This window comes from Poromitra crassiceps, assembly GCF_964638095.1.
Source record: "Poromitra crassiceps genome assembly, chromosome: 18".
NCBI classification, from domain to species: domain Eukaryota; kingdom Metazoa; phylum Chordata; class Actinopteri; order Beryciformes; family Melamphaidae; genus Poromitra; species Poromitra crassiceps.
In genome coordinates, this window is record NC_139636.1 from 9,819,577 (window position 1) to 9,836,249 (window position 16,673).

A 16,673-nucleotide genomic window follows, 5' to 3' on the forward strand; every position below is an offset into this window, starting at 1 on the left:
AATTTCCATTTCTAAACTCAGGAGAGTGAGATGGAGCGCAGTGCAAGATGTCTGCTCACTGGAAGGACAAGATGTCTGCTCACTGGAAGGACAAGATGTCTGCTCACTGGAAGGACAAGATGTCTGCTCACTAGAAGGACAAGATGTCTGCTCACTGGAAGGACAAGATGTCGGCTCACTGGAAGGACAAGATGTCTGCTCACTGGAAGGACAAGATGTCTGCTCACTAGAAGGACAAGATGTCTGCTCACTGGAAGGACAAGATGTCGGCTCACTGGAAGGACAAGATGTCTGTTCACTGGAAGGACAAGATGTCTGCTCACTGGCAGGTTACGTGATTGTCTATTTATTGACACTCACCTTTGCTTCCCACTCAGAGGTTGAGTGCAGGAATCCTTCATGCAATCTAATACTTGTTATAAAATGGCTCTCTCAAATCAAGCAATCTGATTGGTTCACAGCCATTGTATAATTCCAGTAACCGAGTTCAATAACCCATGGCCATGGGTTATTGGTTGCCATGGCAACTCTCTTACTAAGAGAGTAATAATAAGGCTTACCTCAAATGACAACGTAGAAAAAAAAATGGCGGAGACAGCTGTCAGATCCTTGTGAATCGATCTTCGCTTATAACTTTACTAATACTTCGCAGAAAATGATGTTTTGTACAAGAATAGATGCGGGCTAATGTCTTCTTTGCAAAAGAAAGGCTGTTAACTCCGCATTTAACCCCGCATTTAACCCCGTAACGTTAGTTGGTGTCGGGCAAGCCCTGAGAATGCAACGCTGCGCTCGAGCTGCCTGGGTTTCCAGAAAGCTCTCAGCCAAGCGCCAGGATTGGCCAATGTCGACTTCAGTCTCCAGAACGATCCAATCAAATCACCCGCACGTCTATCTTCTTGCTAGAGGTCCCGCCTTACAGTAGTGTTTCAACTGACTCTCAGAATACCATGCCAGTCGGACTTATAGTGTTATTATTATTATATTATTATACTTGGAACCCTTTTATAAAAGCAATATAGCACTCGAGCAGCGTGTGTTGTGGAATATATCCCCCTGCTCAGTTGTTATCCCACTCGGCCTGCGGCCTCGTGGGATAACAACTGATCAGGGGGATATATTCACCACAACACACTTGCTCTCGTGATATATTGCTTAATTATATATTCTAACATATCTGTAGGTTTTTGTATTGATTATGGCATTGCTGCTGTGCCACCAAGATGCCCCACATGCATACTTGACTTCTCTGGGACTTTCAGAGAGTCGATACCGATTGACATTTTCATTCCAAAAGCAAAGCCCTCGCTCGTTGATTTTGAATTATTAATTTGCTGAGGCGAAATTGCCACATGTCTGTGTGTGTCTTCTGTCTGTTGCTGTTAATTGGAGTCTCTGTTTCACATAGTTTACCTAGATTATTTGCAGAAGGGAGCGGCAGTGGAGCCCAAGGAGTTGCTGGAAATGTCAAATATAATTGTGCTGTTTTTTCACCCTCCATTCGCTACTACAACAAGGTCCCCGTCATCAAGAAGGTAGAGCAACACACACTGTGTCCAAAAATACAGATTTGATGCCTCACAGAATAAATACAAGACGAATCCTATCACCACTCAATAGGAGAGGACATTAACAAAGGACACCAATTTAGGGGAAAGCAATGTACTTGTAAAAACCAATGTACTTCACTCAAATCTAGTTTGAGTGAAGTGAAGTACCACACCACAGTGCCATTTCTAAGGTGTGCTGCTGTGCATAGGTGGCATTTTAGCTCTGTCTTGCTAGCTAGCCCGTATCATACTACTGCCACTACTTACCAATTTATCAACACTCTTAACACATTCACTGCCAGACTTTTTTTTTTACTGTAGTTAGCTTCTGCCAGAGGGGTTTTTTGAGGATTCTGGCTCATCTTTCAAGACCCGAGGATTCTTTTCTGCTAAGATTTTGTGAACACACAATATCTCAAAAGAACTAATAGAATGTGTGCTTTCTCTGTCTAAAAGAGTTAGTTTGTAGAGTTAGTAGTTATGTAAGCATTAGCAGTTGAATACAGCATGGTTTTAGCGTCAGAAAAAATATTCAGAGATAAACGGCTTTTTGTGAAATTCGATAGAACAGTCACTTTAACCATTCATTTTTGGCTCTCTCTCTCTCTCTCTCCCTCCCCCTCTCGCTCTCTCTCTCTCTCTCCCTCCCTCTCGCTCTCCCTCTCTCTCTCTCTCTCTCTCTCTCTCTCCCTCCCTCCCTCTTGCTCTCCCTCCCTCTCTCTCTCTCTCCCTCCCTCTCGGGAGGGAGACGCACTAGGTTTAATCCTAGTGAGAGGGGGAGAGAGAGAGAGAGAGAGAGAGAGGGAGGGAGGGAGAGAGAGAGAGCGAGAGAGAGAGAGAGAGAGAGGGAGAGAGCGAGAGGGAGAGTTGCTTCAACTCCTCCCTCCGTGGGCGTTCTTCTTGGCTGCAGCGGCCGTCACAAGCTTGTCACCAGTCTCAGTGCTTTGCTGCTGTCCTGTGCCTGTCTGCACGGCCGCTGTTTGAGGAAGTCGGGATGGACTCGCTCGCTTCTTGGAGTTTTGGTTGAGAGAAGCTTTTGCGATTCTGGTCATATTTATGCTGCGTGTTTCAAAGTGTGTTCCACCTGTAATCTATTATGTAAATTTGCAATCCCGCATCGCCAGCAATCAGCGCGAAAACGAAAGCGTTTTCCCCCATCCATTTTCATGAGAATGGCTGGGGTGAGAATGGCGTGACAAGTTAAAAAAATGCTTGCCTTCCTCTAGTCAGGAGAGCACTGTTGCCACTTAGTGGGTCGGTGGAATGGGTTGTAAACGTTCGGTGGCTCCAATAATTATATAAGAGATGTAAAAGGGTTAGATGCACAACCCACCGTCAAAAAAAAAAAATCGATGCCAACGACGTGTTAACACGTCGCTGGCAGTCAACAGCTGGATTCTGAAAACGTGTTTACACGTCGTTGGCAATGAACGTGTTAATTATGGATGTTTTGCGCCCAAAGTCCCCAACTTAGCAACAACCAGGCTACTGACTGACTGACCACACATTGGGGTTCATGACACGGTAGCATCTGCCTGAGCGAGCCTGCCTTCATCAAAGCTGAATAAAACACTGTGAAATAAAATGCTCCCCAACTCAACATATGAATAAAGTATAAAGGACTTTTTGAGGGAGCGAGCCCTCATTAGGATGTAAAAGATGTCCCCACTCCCAAATGGCCAGGACGCTTGGCAAGGTTTTTTACAGCGCCAACAAGTGGGTCATGATTTCCTTATGCGCTCAATGTTTCTCATATTCAGCACATGAACTGCAGCAGAGCTTAAGGGTTTGAGTGTATTTGCCTGCCATCAACATAAAAATCCGCAAGACCCACTTCAAAAGCTGGTTAGTTAGTGAGCAACATGTTTGACACTAGGCCGGGCCGACAAGCATTGGCCACAAGCTAGTAGACCGATACAGTAGAGATCCTTTGATAACATGTGTCTGTTGTTCACCTCTTCTCAGGTTTTCAAGAATCTTAAACTCTTCCTGGAGAACAAGCAACCTGGGGACGAGCTGTTTGACCGCCTTAACGTGAGTGTCTCACTCAACCGCTTTCACATTTCTTGCCTTTGGTATTTTACCGGTTTTCTGTGATTGCAGCCACCACAAACGCTTGGTTTAGCAGTTAGCTTTTCTCTGAAAGAAATTAGACAACCATCCCCCCCCCCCCCAGGAAATATGTCTTATGCTAACAATGATTCATTTGTCAGGTGTAAAATTGTGATGGGGTTCCCGAAGTGTTTGACAGTTGTGCTAGAAGAGCAAGAACCACCATCTTCTCTTGGTGATATTTGCAGACTGGTAAAGAAGACGACAGAGCTTGACTGAGACTCACGACATTGTGAGGAAGAGATTGGATGAGGATGAGCTCTTGGTGGGGCAGGATGAAAGGGCTAAAGTGAGGTTGAGCTCTTGGTGGGGCAGGATGAAAGGGCTAAAGTGAGGTTGAGCTCTTGGTGGGGCAGGATGAAAGGGCTAAAGTGAGGTTGAGCTCTTGGTGGGCCAGGATGAAAGGGCTAAAGTGAGGTTGAGCTCTTGGTGGGGCAGGATGAAAGGGCTAAAGTGAGGATGAGCTCTTGGTGGGGCAGGATGAGCTCTTGGTGGGGCAGGATGAAAGGGCTAAAGTGAGGAAATGGAGAGCAGGGCCCATGAGAGGAGACAGGAAGTTCAAAGGAGGAAGGGGATGGACTCAGGCAGATAAACATGAAACTGGGAGCAGGTGAGCTGGATGGATGGATGGATGGATGGATGACCGTACATAACAGTCTAGTGTCCTCTCAACCTCTTCCTCTAGCTTCAGGCAGCAAGGCCAGCACGGGTGCAGCTCCAGTCCACCATATGGCTCATTTCCACCGCAGGTAGTAGCGCGATCCCGCTCCGCTCGACTCGATAAATTGTCTCATCCCACCGGTTTAAACTGTCCCAGCCCGGGTTGTATTGGAGTCGAGTCGTGCTACTTTTCGTACCTGCCTCGTCGGGGTTCTATTCTGTCAACCCGGGTTCATACGGTGACGTGAAAACATTGTAGACGACTGATTGGCCAGGCAGAATCGTGTTTACTCTATCTACTGACTGTCAATGCGCTGCATACCAGTTTAGTGGGCTTACATTCTCTTCTGTTATGTTATTTACATCAGTCTTTGTGTTGCTGCCTTCGCCTTTGTGAAATAAAGTCGTGGCGGTGGTTTCAATTGTTTTCAGAGTGAAAAAAGTCTGCTGCTCAGCAAGCTCCTGTAGTTAGTTGAGCTGCAGCGCTCCGCTAGGCCGCAGCGGGTGTTTGGTGAAGCCGCGGTCTTGCCTGAGAGGCCGCGGGGTACAGGGCAGGCTTCACTCTGTTGCGCCTCTTCTGTCCGCGCGCAGCGCAGCGCATGCCTGAGTTTGACTAACTACAAAGTGATATCCATTTTCCTGGCCGATTGTCACATTCGCCCATGTCCACTGTAGGTCATTTAGAGGCACCAGTATTTCATAAACAGTTTAAAAGTTCTGTGGATGGATTTAATTGTAACGTTATGTCTACTTCGGCTATAAGCGAAGGACAGATATGCGGGGCGGGGGTGGGTGGGGGCAGATGATCCGCGGTGGAAGCAAAACGTCCATCGAGCCGAAACGATTAGAGCCGAGTGGGGACGAGCTGTGCAGGGCTGTTAAATGTGGTGGAATTGAGCCAATAGACTGCCCTCTGCAGGGCTAAGTGGGGCTTGCCAGGGTTCATTCACACTCTTTACCCAACGAGATCAAAAGCCTTATCTGTCCGTTTGGGAACTAGACCCAGGCTAACCGGTCATCCTCGTTGAGGAAACAAATTTACATTTACGACGTCTTGTTTTGGGAGAACTGTAGTGACTTTCTAGTCAATACATTTGTATGTATAGCTTTACTCTTGTGTTTTTTTTTATTTTTTATTGTGCTTCTTTTTGGGTATGTCCTATTGGGTTGTGTTCAACTTTTGGTGTAGGAGTCGCCTGTGGACAGGTGTTGAAAATTAGCGTTCCGCTATAACACTCAACACTGTGTATCTGGTTACTGTGCATACATGTATGTTACATCTCCAATGCTCTGTGATGTCCATATCAAATAAACTTAACCTAACCTAACTCTACAACATATATTATGAGTGAGTATCTGTATCTGCTGGCCCATTGACCCAGGGTTAAGTGCTCAGATTGGGGAGAAATGCCAAGCTTGTTATCACTGATCAGGGTTGCAGATGGGAATGTATAGCATGGCTAATGGCCAGATCAGAGGAGTAGGGCTAATGACAGACAGGGAGCGTGAGAGATGGGTGAGGGTGATGGGTGGAGTAGGCTTAGTGAGAGATGGGTGAGGGTGATGGGTGGGCAAAGAGGAGGTGCCAGGGCAGGGCAGGGCAGGTCCCGACAGGCTGAGACGGTGCTGAAGCTGAGGGAGTGCGGTGCCTCTTGTCTGCTCTCTGCCCTGCACTGCACCAGGAAATGTCAGGGTGTGTTGGAGGTGGAATGGTAATGGCTGCTGTGGGCAGGCCTGATTGACACCTGGAAAGGCCAGGCCACTGAGAGAGAGAAGGGAGGGCAGAGGAGAGGCACGTGTGACAGCTGCTTGAGGTTGAGGGGGGAGGTTAGATGGAGAAGGTGGATGCTGGATGAGGGCAGGAGATAGTAGGGGGGGGGGGTTGTTATGAAGGGAAAAGGAAAGCGAGGGAGACGTGGGAATGGGGAGAAGGATGGGAGATTGAGGGTGGAACGGTGGAGGAGTGTGCTGGCCTGGCAGCCACAGCAGGTGTGTTTGGGAGCGGAGGAGGTGGGAGAGTTTGATGAGAGGCTGAAGCGGAGAAGAGGGCGTCGGGCGTGAATAGGTATACGAGTAAAGGGAGATGGGAGTGGGTGAAGGAGTCTTGCTAAGTGGCAGTCTGCCCAGCTGTGTTCCGCTGACGGCTTTCCTGACGCCTGCCTGGAGATCCTTGTTATTCCTAATATAGCTCACATGAGTGTATGTGCACGTGCACACTCTCACGCACTCACTTTATTAGGTGCACCCACTGTCTCTAGTAGGGGTGGGGCGTTACAGATTCAGATTCATACTTTATTGTCCTATGTAGAGGAAATCTGTTTTTACAAATCTGTACATCAGAACAAAACGTCCAGCATAGAATCGCAATATTTTGTGTGGCAATATTATATCGATAGACAAAGCCAAGTATCTCAATATTGTATTGTATACATTGTCCAGTCCATCATGCAACATTTATGACAGCGTTGGTCAGTCTGTCTGCTGGACAATCCCATTTTGCGGCAATAAAAAACGATTGAAGTGGAGATGAACAGACTGGAAACTTTATCATATTAGAGAAAACAGATGTTGACAAAAGAAAATCCATTGGGGACATCATTTGCAGTTGAGAAAAGGAAATGAATCGCAATATAATGCACGTCAAACAGACTAACCGAACAATGAGCTAGAATGAAAGTAACGGTAGAGATATTTATTTTCTTGTGAGTCAGAACTAAACACACACCGTTTGCAATTTCAAGTGAAAGATAACCTTTGTGGGATATTACTCTAGCGACATCTTCAAATGCATCTTTAAATCAAACAGATAGTCCCGAGGAGCTGCTGTCTTTTGGCACATTTGATTATTTTCCCTCCACTCTTCTTGTTCCACGGTTTGGTGGAAGTGATGTTTTTACAGGAGATCGATGTAGATCAGATGATGATGATGATGATGAGGCGATGATGATGATGATGGTAACGATTTGTAACGGAACACAACACAGCTGAAGAATGTCACACGTGTGTACTTGTACATCGAGTGACGAATGACAAACATCTTGTATCTTGTAGAGAACTCACAAATTGGACCCACTGAAAGCAGGAGGCGGGTCACCGTAGCTACTGTTCATAATGACAACAGTCAAACATGTTTCACTGACATCAGTTGCCATCAGCACAAATGGGCTAACCCTTGCAGTAATGAGGACATCCAGTAGATAGCATCCTTTACTAGAGATACAAAATTAGAGACGCGGTAATGACCTGTTTAATGCTGTGAGAGATGACACCGATGGCACACACACGCACGCGCACACACACACGCACGCACACACACACACACACACACACACACACACGCACACACACGCACACACACACACACACACTCCAAGGGAGATGAGGAGGGGTAAGACCTATCACATTTGCCCCTCAGACTGGCAGACACCTTCATTAGCGTTGCGGGGGCAGAGCAGGCTAGCTCGTTAGCACGGCAGACAGGGCAGAGACGGTGAGCGCGTGTCTGTGTGCCTGATGCACTCAAACACACGGCACCCTCCCTCACCTTACTTAGTTCTAATGGGCTCCTGCAGTGAGAGGGCACACACACACACACACACACATGTGCAGAAGATAGGAATACACAAAGTCACACAGACACAAAAGATACAAAATCTGAGATGCACACACACACCCGTCTGGGGCCCTGGACAGACCATGTCCTGCCCCTCCTCTGATTAAACCAACCACGTCATTATTGTAATTTTCATCACAATTATCACCGTTAGGCTATTACTTGATTTGCCGGAGGTGGAAGGCTGCCGGCAAGCTCATGTGGATTTCCTTTGCCACCACCCTATCTCCTTCCATTTATAACCCTGTCTGATCTGGTAGTTGTTCTGTAGAAGCTGCCGCCTCCTGTTCCGCAGGAGCTAACTGCTGTCTACCTCCTGCCTGATGACTCTTCACTTCTACTAACACCTAAAGAACAGCCAGAGGGGAAATAATACTGTTGTACTGACACCTAAAGAACAGCCAGAGGGGAGATAATACTGTTGTACTGACACCTAAAGAACAGCCAGAGGGGAAATAATACTGTTGTACTGACACCTAAAGAACAGCCAGAGGGGAAATAATACTGTTGTACTGACACCTAAAGAACAGCCAGAGGGGAGATAATGCTGTTGTACTGACACCTAAAGAACAGCCAGAGGGGAAATAATACTGTTGTACTGACACCTAAAGAACAGCCAGAGGGGAGATAATACTGTTGTACTAACACCTAAAGAACAGCCAGAGGGGAAATAATACTGTTGTACTGACACCTAAAGAACAGCCAGAGTGGAAATAATACTGTTGTACTAACACCTAAAGAACAGCCAGAGAGGAGATAATACTGTTGTACTGACACCTAAAGAACAGCCAGAGGGGAGATAATACTGTTGTACTGACACCTAAAGAACAGCCAGAGGGGAGATAATACTGTTGTACTGACACCTAAAGAACAGCCAGAGGGGAGATAATACTGTTGTACTGACACCTAAAGAACAGCCAGAGGGGAGATAATACTGTTGTACTGACACCTAAAGAACAGCCAGAGGGGAAATAATACTGTTGTACTGACACCTAAAGAACAGCCAGAGGGGAGATAATACTGTTGTACTGACACCTAAAGAACAGCCAGAGGGGAAATAATACTGTTGTACTGACACCTAAAGAACAACCAGAGGGGAAATAATACTGTTGTACTGACACCTAAAGAACAGCCAGAGGGGAAATAATACTGTTGTACTGACACCTAAAGAACAGCCAGAGGGGAGATAATACTGTTATACTGACACCTAAAGAACAGCCAGAGTGGAAATAATACTGTTGTACTGACACCTAAAGAACAGCCAGAGGGGAGATAATACTGTTATACTGACACCTAAAGAACAGCCAGAGTGGAAATAATACTGTTGTACTGACACCTAAAGAACAGCCAGAGAGGAGATAATACTGTTGTACTGACACCTAAAGAACAGCCAGAGGGGAGATAATACTGTTGTACTGACACCTAAAGAACAGCCAGAGGGGAGATAATACTGTTATACTGACACCTAAAGAACAGCCAGAGAGGAGATAATACTGTTGTACTGACACCTAAAGAACAGCCAGAGGGGAGATAATACTGTTGTACTGACACCTAAAGAACAGCCAGAGTGGAAATAATACTGTTGTACTGACACCTAAAGAACAGCCAGAGGGGAGATAATACTGTTATACTGACACCTAAAGAACAGCCAGAGAGGAGATAATACTGTTGTACTGACACCTAAAGAACAGCCAGAGAGGAGATAATACTGTTGTACTGACACCTAAAGAACAGCCAGAGGGGAAATAATACTGTTATACTGACACCTAAAGAACAGCCAGAGGGGAGATAATACTGTTGTACTAACACCTAAAGAACAGCCAGAGAGGAGATAATACTGTTGTACTGACACCTAAAGAACAGCCAGAGAGGAGATAATACTGTTATACTGACACCTAAAGAACAGCCAGAGAGGAGATAATACTGTTGTACTAACACCTAAAGAACAGCCAGAGAGGAGATAATACTGTTGTACTGACACCTAAAGAACAGCCAGAGAGGAGATAATACTGTTGTACTAACACCTAAAGAACAGCCAGAGAGGAGATAATACTGTTATACTGACACCTAAAGAACAGCCAGAGAGGAGATAATACTGTTATACTGACACCTAAAGAACAGCCAGAGAGGAGATAATACTGTTGTACTGACACCTAAAGAACAGCCAGAGAGGAGATAATACTGTTATACTGACACCTAAAGAACAGCCAGAGAGGAGATAATACTGTTGTACTAACACCTAAAGAACAGCCAGAGGGGAAATAATACTGTTATACTGACACCTAAAGAACAGCCAGAGAGGAGATAATACTGTTGTACTGACACCTAAAGAACAGCCAGAGAGGAGATAATACTGTTGTACTAACACCTAAAGAACAGCCAGAGAGGAGATAATACTGTTGTACTGACACCTAAAGAACAGCCAGAGAGGAGATAATACTGTTGTACTAACACCTAAAGAACAGCCAGAGAGGAGATAATACTGTTGTACTAACACCTAAAGAACAGCCAGAGGGGAAATAATACTGTTGTACTAACACCTAAAGAACAGCCAGAGGGGAAATAATACTGTTGTACTAACACCTAAAGAACAGCCAGAGGGGAAATAATACTGTTGTACTAACACCTAAAGAACAGCCAGAGGGGAAATAATACTGTTGTACTGACACCTAAAGAACAGCCAGAGGGGAAATAATACTGTTGTACTAACACCTAAAGAACAGCCAGAGGGGAAATAATACTGTTGTACTGACACCTAAAGAACAGCCAGAGGGGAAATAATACTGTTGTACTGACACCTAAAGAACAGCCAGAGGGGAGATAATACTGTTGTACTGACACCTAAAGAACAGCCAGAGGGGAGATAATACTGTTGTACTGACACCTAAAGAACAGCCAGAGGGGAGATAATACTGTTGTACTGACACCTAAAGAACAGCCAGAGGGGAGATAATACTGTTGTACTGACACCTAAAGAACAGCCAGAGGGGAGATAATACTGTTGTACTGACACCTAAAGAACAGCCAGAGGGGAAATAATACTGTGATCATTTTGACCCATTAGAGCTGGGAGCTCTAATAGATGATGATAATGAAGACAGAGATCTGACTTTAGGTGTTTTATTTGTTTCGGTATATATTACAGGTGGCTTGGGGTTTAAATGCTACATTGGCATGGTGCGACAGTGCCACCCAGTGGTGGTGTTTATTTATTTATTTGGCCAGACATTGGCTCTGTGCAGACAACCAATACTGTGTAGCTGCTCTGTTTGAGGTGCTGTCTTTCTTTGTCTTTCTTTCGGCACGGCACGGTGGCTCAGTGGTTAACACTGTTGCCTCACAGCAAGAAGGTCCCGGGTTCGAACCCCGGTCCGTCCCAGGTCCTTTCTGTGTGGAGTTTGCATGTTCTCCCCGTGTCCGTGTGGGTTTTCTCCGGGTGCTCCAGTTTCCTCCCACCATCAAAGAAAGACATGTATGTTAGGGTTAATACTCCTGTCAGTGCCCCTGACCAAGGTACTGGCAAAAGAACTGGAGTTGGTCCCCTGGCGCTGCACAGTGGCTGCCCCACTGCTCCTAGTTCTAGGAAGGTTCCTAGTAGATGATGGGTCAAATGCAGAGGATTAATTTCCCCAAGGGGATAAATAAAGGAATAAAGGATAACTTAACTTTCCTCCCTCCTTCTTCCCCCCAATGCAGACAAGCATGATGAACAAGCATCTGAGCTCCCTGATGACAGGTCTGTCAGCGAAGGTCTTCAGGACATTCAACGCCTCCATCACCCTGCAGCAGCAGCTGAAGGAGCTCTCAAACAGTAGGTCACACACACAGAGATGCACGCACACGCACACACACACACAGATACCTGCATTACAGGCACACACAACTAAGGCTGGATATCGCCACTGATTTCCCGATTCGATACCATTCCTATACACAAGGTCCCGATTCGATTTCCGATATTTCAGTTACAATACCAATTTTGCTCGGATATGAAAGAGATTCTCAAAGAACTAATGCTGTAAACTGTACAAGGAACCCTCTAACCTGGTGCATTATTAAAATACAAATATTATGAGCATATGAGATCTTGTTGCACTAAGAACCAAACCCCAGGAGTGGTGAAAGCTATAAGCATCCACAGGAAAAGGCATTATATTAAAAGATCGATATTGGGGATTTAGGAATCGATATCCATTCCTTCAAATGAATATCGTTTAAATAAAAGTTTTTTTCCCTTTTATTTTTTTTTATTTTTCACCCAGCCCTAAACGGAACAAACACTATGCTCGTACACAAACCATACACACATTTTTTCCATGTATATAGAATATTTTGGCTTTTTTGAGGCTTTCATGTTTCTCTGCTGTTGGATGACATGCACCAGCAGCGTGTAACACTGCAGGCTTTTATCTGTCTGGCTCTTATCATTGGTGTCCCCTGATAAAGTTGTCACACTTTCCTCTCATATTTGGACCTTTTTCATGTTTAGCTTGCTTGATTCGATTTCAGTCGGCTTTTCCAGCCATGACAACACGAGACTGTAACAGTGTCTACTAGCTACAGCGGTTCTCTGCCTCACTCCTGTCAGTGTCCTGTGGGCTGCTTCTGCCACCGTTTCTACCTCCCAGATAGAGGTGTCACTCCCTCTTCTCATCTCTGGATTTCCATTGAGAGCCAATCTGTTGCCAGCATGGGGTTATACCAGCAACCTGTAATTATTGTGTGTTTGTGTGTGTGTGTGTGTGTGTGTGTGTGTGTGTGTGTGTGTATAATGAGATGTGTTTGAACAGATGATGGCTAGAGTATTTAAAGAGGAAGGACAGCAAATTAATTAATTAATGTTTTTAATCTTTGAACTTTCTGTACATCCTTGTAACTGGGATCTTCATTTCTCGGTGGGATAGTACTGTTTAATTAAAAATGACTCTCCTGTCACCCCCCCCCCCCCCCCCCCCCCCCCCACACACACACACACACACACACACACACACACACACACACACACAGAGTCTGACAACCCGGCAGAGAAGGTGCTTTCCTACAACAGAGCCAACAGGGCGGTTGCAATTCTGTGTAACCACCAGCGGGCGCCGCCAAAGACATTTGACCAGTCCATGGCTAACCTGCAGGCCAAGGTAAGAGGGAGCTTTTGCAATGGGGAATCTGGTCTTTCTCTTTATTCCTTGGACAGTCATTCATGTGATTAAAGTCATTCTTGCAATACATAAACAGGGACAGTGCTATTTCCAGCTACCATGTTGTCCCCTTAATTGTTTTGTGGAAGAAGGCAAGGACAGAGACCTAAGTTAACTTAACTTAAGAAGGCAAGGACAGAGACATAACTTAAGAAGGCAAGGACAGAGAGCTAAGTTAACTTAACTTAAGAAGGCAAGGACAGAGACCTAAGTTCACTTAACTTAAGAAGGCAAGGCAAGGACAGAGACCTAACTTAACTTAACTTAAGAAGGCAAGGACAGAGACCTAAGTTCACTTAACGTAAGAAGGCAAGGACAGAGGCCTAAGTTCACTTAACTTAAGAAGGCAAGGACAGAGACCTAACTTAACTTAACTTAAGAAGGCAAGGGCAGAGACCTAACAACAATACATGTCTGTGTCCTTCCAGATTGATGCCAAGAAGGAGCAGCTGTCCCTGGCCAAGACTGAACTGAAACAGGCCAAGAAGGAGGCCAAGGCCAAAGGCAACTCAGAGCCCAAGCTGCAGACGTGAGTACCACAACACTGCAGTGCAAACCACAAGCTACAGACACAAATACCACAACACTGCAGAGCAAACCACAAGCTACAGACACAAATACCACAACACTGTAGCGCAAACCACAAGCTACAGACACAAATACCACTACACTGCAGAGCAAACTAGAATATACAGACACAAATACCACAACACTGCAGTGCAAACCACAAGCTACAGACACAAATACCACTACACTGCAGTGCAAACCACAAGCTACAGACACAAATACCACAACACTGCAGAGCAAACTAGAATATACAGACACAAATACCACAACACTGCAGAGCAAACCACAAGCTACAGACACAAATACCACTACACTGCAGAGCAAACTAGAATATACAGACACAAATACCACAACACTGCAGTGCAAACCACAAGCTACAGACACAAATACCACTACACTGCAGTGCAAACCACAAGCTACAGACACAAATACCACAACACTGCAGAGCAAACTAGAATATACAGACACAAATACCACAACACTGCAGAGCAAACCACAAGCTACAGACACAAATACCACTACACTGCAGAGCAAACTAGAATATACAGACACAAATACCACTACACTGCAGAGCAAACTAGAATATACAGACACAAATACCACTACACTGCAGAGCAAACTAGAATATACAGACACAAATACCACAACACTGCAGAGCAAACCACAAGCTACAGACACAAATACCACTACACTGCAGAGCAAAAACCACAAGCTACAGACACAAATACCACTACACTGCAGAGCAAACCACAAGCTACAGACACAAATACCACAACACTGCAGAGCAAAAACCACAAGCTACAGACACAAATACCACTATACTGCAGAGCAAACCACAAGCTACAGACACAAATACCACAACACTGCAGAGCAAACCACAAGCTACAGACACAAATACCACTACACTGCAGAGCAAACCACAAGCTACAGACACAAATACCACTACACTGGAGAACCAGAACAGCCAGCCAGAACATACTAGAAAGAATATCCCCTGCTCCTAGGCTCCCACACATCTACAGTGGCCCCTGGTGGACCATAATCGCATTCACATGTGAATATACATATGTATTTGACAACAATGTGAACAGTGTGAAATGTAAAAAAAAAACTTTGTTGTGCCTGATTCTTAATTTCACATGCATTTTATGACCTTTGAAGGGGATTTTTGCCCCCCCCCCACTTATTTCAAACCACGATGCGATGCGTCATTCATGTAATGGCCTCTAGGAACGAGTCCCAGCCCCAAGCCCATGCTGTGCCTGACAGCCTAACAAACACACAGTCTTCAGGTGAAGCTCTTGTGATGTGGTTGCCTTGCCTGTGTGGATGTTTTCTCCCAGGTTGGTGGAGCGTAAGAGGGCGGCAGTGACGCGCAGTGAGGATATGCTGCTGAAGATGGAGGTCCAGGCAACCGACAAAGAGGAGAACAAGCAGATCGCCCTGGGCACCTCCAAACTCAACTACCTGGACCCACGCATCAGTGTGGCGTGGTGAGCCCACACACAAACCAAAGCTTCACTCTCCAAACTTAAAGGAACACTCCACCCATTTTCAACAAGCTTCGTTTCATTACATCAGTAGTAGATCAGAAAAAAGTTACGTTTTTAAGTCATTCATTTAGTTTGACAGTTAAGAGAGTTGATTTGAGTTAAGGTGTGGACCAGTGATGTAATTCATGCACAAATCACTGGTCCACAACTGAAAATCAATAACTGACTAAATTAATGACTTTCAAACTCTGGTTTAAAATTGGCAGTGTTCCTGAATGCATACATCAGCATGGGAGAGAACATACATACTACTCACTGCCTGGTAGGGGTGAGAATCACCAGGCAGTCCCCACAATATGATATGATCACAATACAATATTATTGTAATTAAAAAAAAATAGACAGGGCTAATTACTAATTGTCAACATCAGTTTTATCTGAGTTTCCAGTCTCATCTCACTTCAATAATTTTTCTTGCAGCAAAAATTGTCAAGCAGACACACTGACATAAAATCCTTGCATTAATGTTGCATGCGATAAGATATTGCCACACAAAATATCATGTATGCTGTATCGCTACCCGACCGGCTGGATGCATCAACGTGGCTTGGTGAGAGAAAACACATTCCATCTACTGCCTGCCCTGGGGTAGAGAGATGTTTATGGTTTTCTGCCACAACTAGATTTTCATACACACTACTATTCCATTGATTACCCGTTACTGATCACTGGTCACCACTGCATCTGCCCTTATCAGACCATTATTACAATACTGAAAGTCCAAAGTGGTTTAATCTTTTATGGAATCTTAAAATCTTTATTTTTCACAAACTAGTGCAACAATCTGTCAGTTGGGAGAGGTAATTCTTCAATGCAGTTTCAACTGTATCAAGAATTCTCGATAGTGAACATCTCTTTAAATAAGACTAATGAGACTTGTTAACAAGATATCATCATTTGATATATTTGAATTGTAAACAACTGAAATTATCTAATCTCATGGACAGGTATTTTTTGTTCTTGTTTTTAAAGAAGCAAGATTTTAAGACTCAATACAAGGTTAAATTACTTAATATTTTCTTCTTTTTTGCAATGTATACCTTTACCTAATAAGCCGTTTCTCCTTTGTGCTCTCCCAGGACTAAGAACATGGAGGTGCCTCTGGATAAAATCTACAACAAAACCCAAAGGGACAAGTTTGCCTGGGCCATCGACATGACCGAGGAAGACTTTGAGTTTTAACTTCAGACCTCTCAGCCTTAGTTACAGCCAATGCAATAATGGAACAATCCACTTTAAGACATATAATGGTTTTGGTATCATGGTTACAAAATGCAGTTTAGCTTACTGATGTTCTACTTTGTTCAGATTGTGCAGCTCCTCCAAATCAGGGTTTTGAAATAAGCCAAATAAATAAGCGTTGACACGATACACATCTCCTGTTTACTGTTCATTTCTTTGTTTTTTGGCACTTTATTCAGAA

General features: G+C 44.7%; 1 protein-coding gene across 1 annotated transcript in view; it reads left to right on the forward strand.

Annotated features, from left to right (window-relative positions):
• Positions 1-16,432, forward strand: part of LOC310792788 (DNA topoisomerase 1) — a gene marked incomplete at its 3' end in the record, with an annotated part of 32,849 nt that extends 16,417 nt beyond the window's left edge. Inside the window, exons 7-12 of the mRNA XM_083654538.1 lie at positions 3,516-3,584; positions 11,632-11,746; positions 12,943-13,070; positions 13,559-13,659; positions 15,041-15,190; positions 16,330-16,432. Of these exons, the coding sequence (XP_083510664.1) occupies positions 3,516-3,584; positions 11,632-11,746; positions 12,943-13,070; positions 13,559-13,659; positions 15,041-15,190; positions 16,330-16,432 (666 nt within the window). The remainder of the gene's footprint in view (positions 1-3,515; positions 3,585-11,631; positions 11,747-12,942; positions 13,071-13,558; positions 13,660-15,040; positions 15,191-16,329) is intronic.
• Positions 16,433-16,673: the final 241 nt, after the last annotated feature.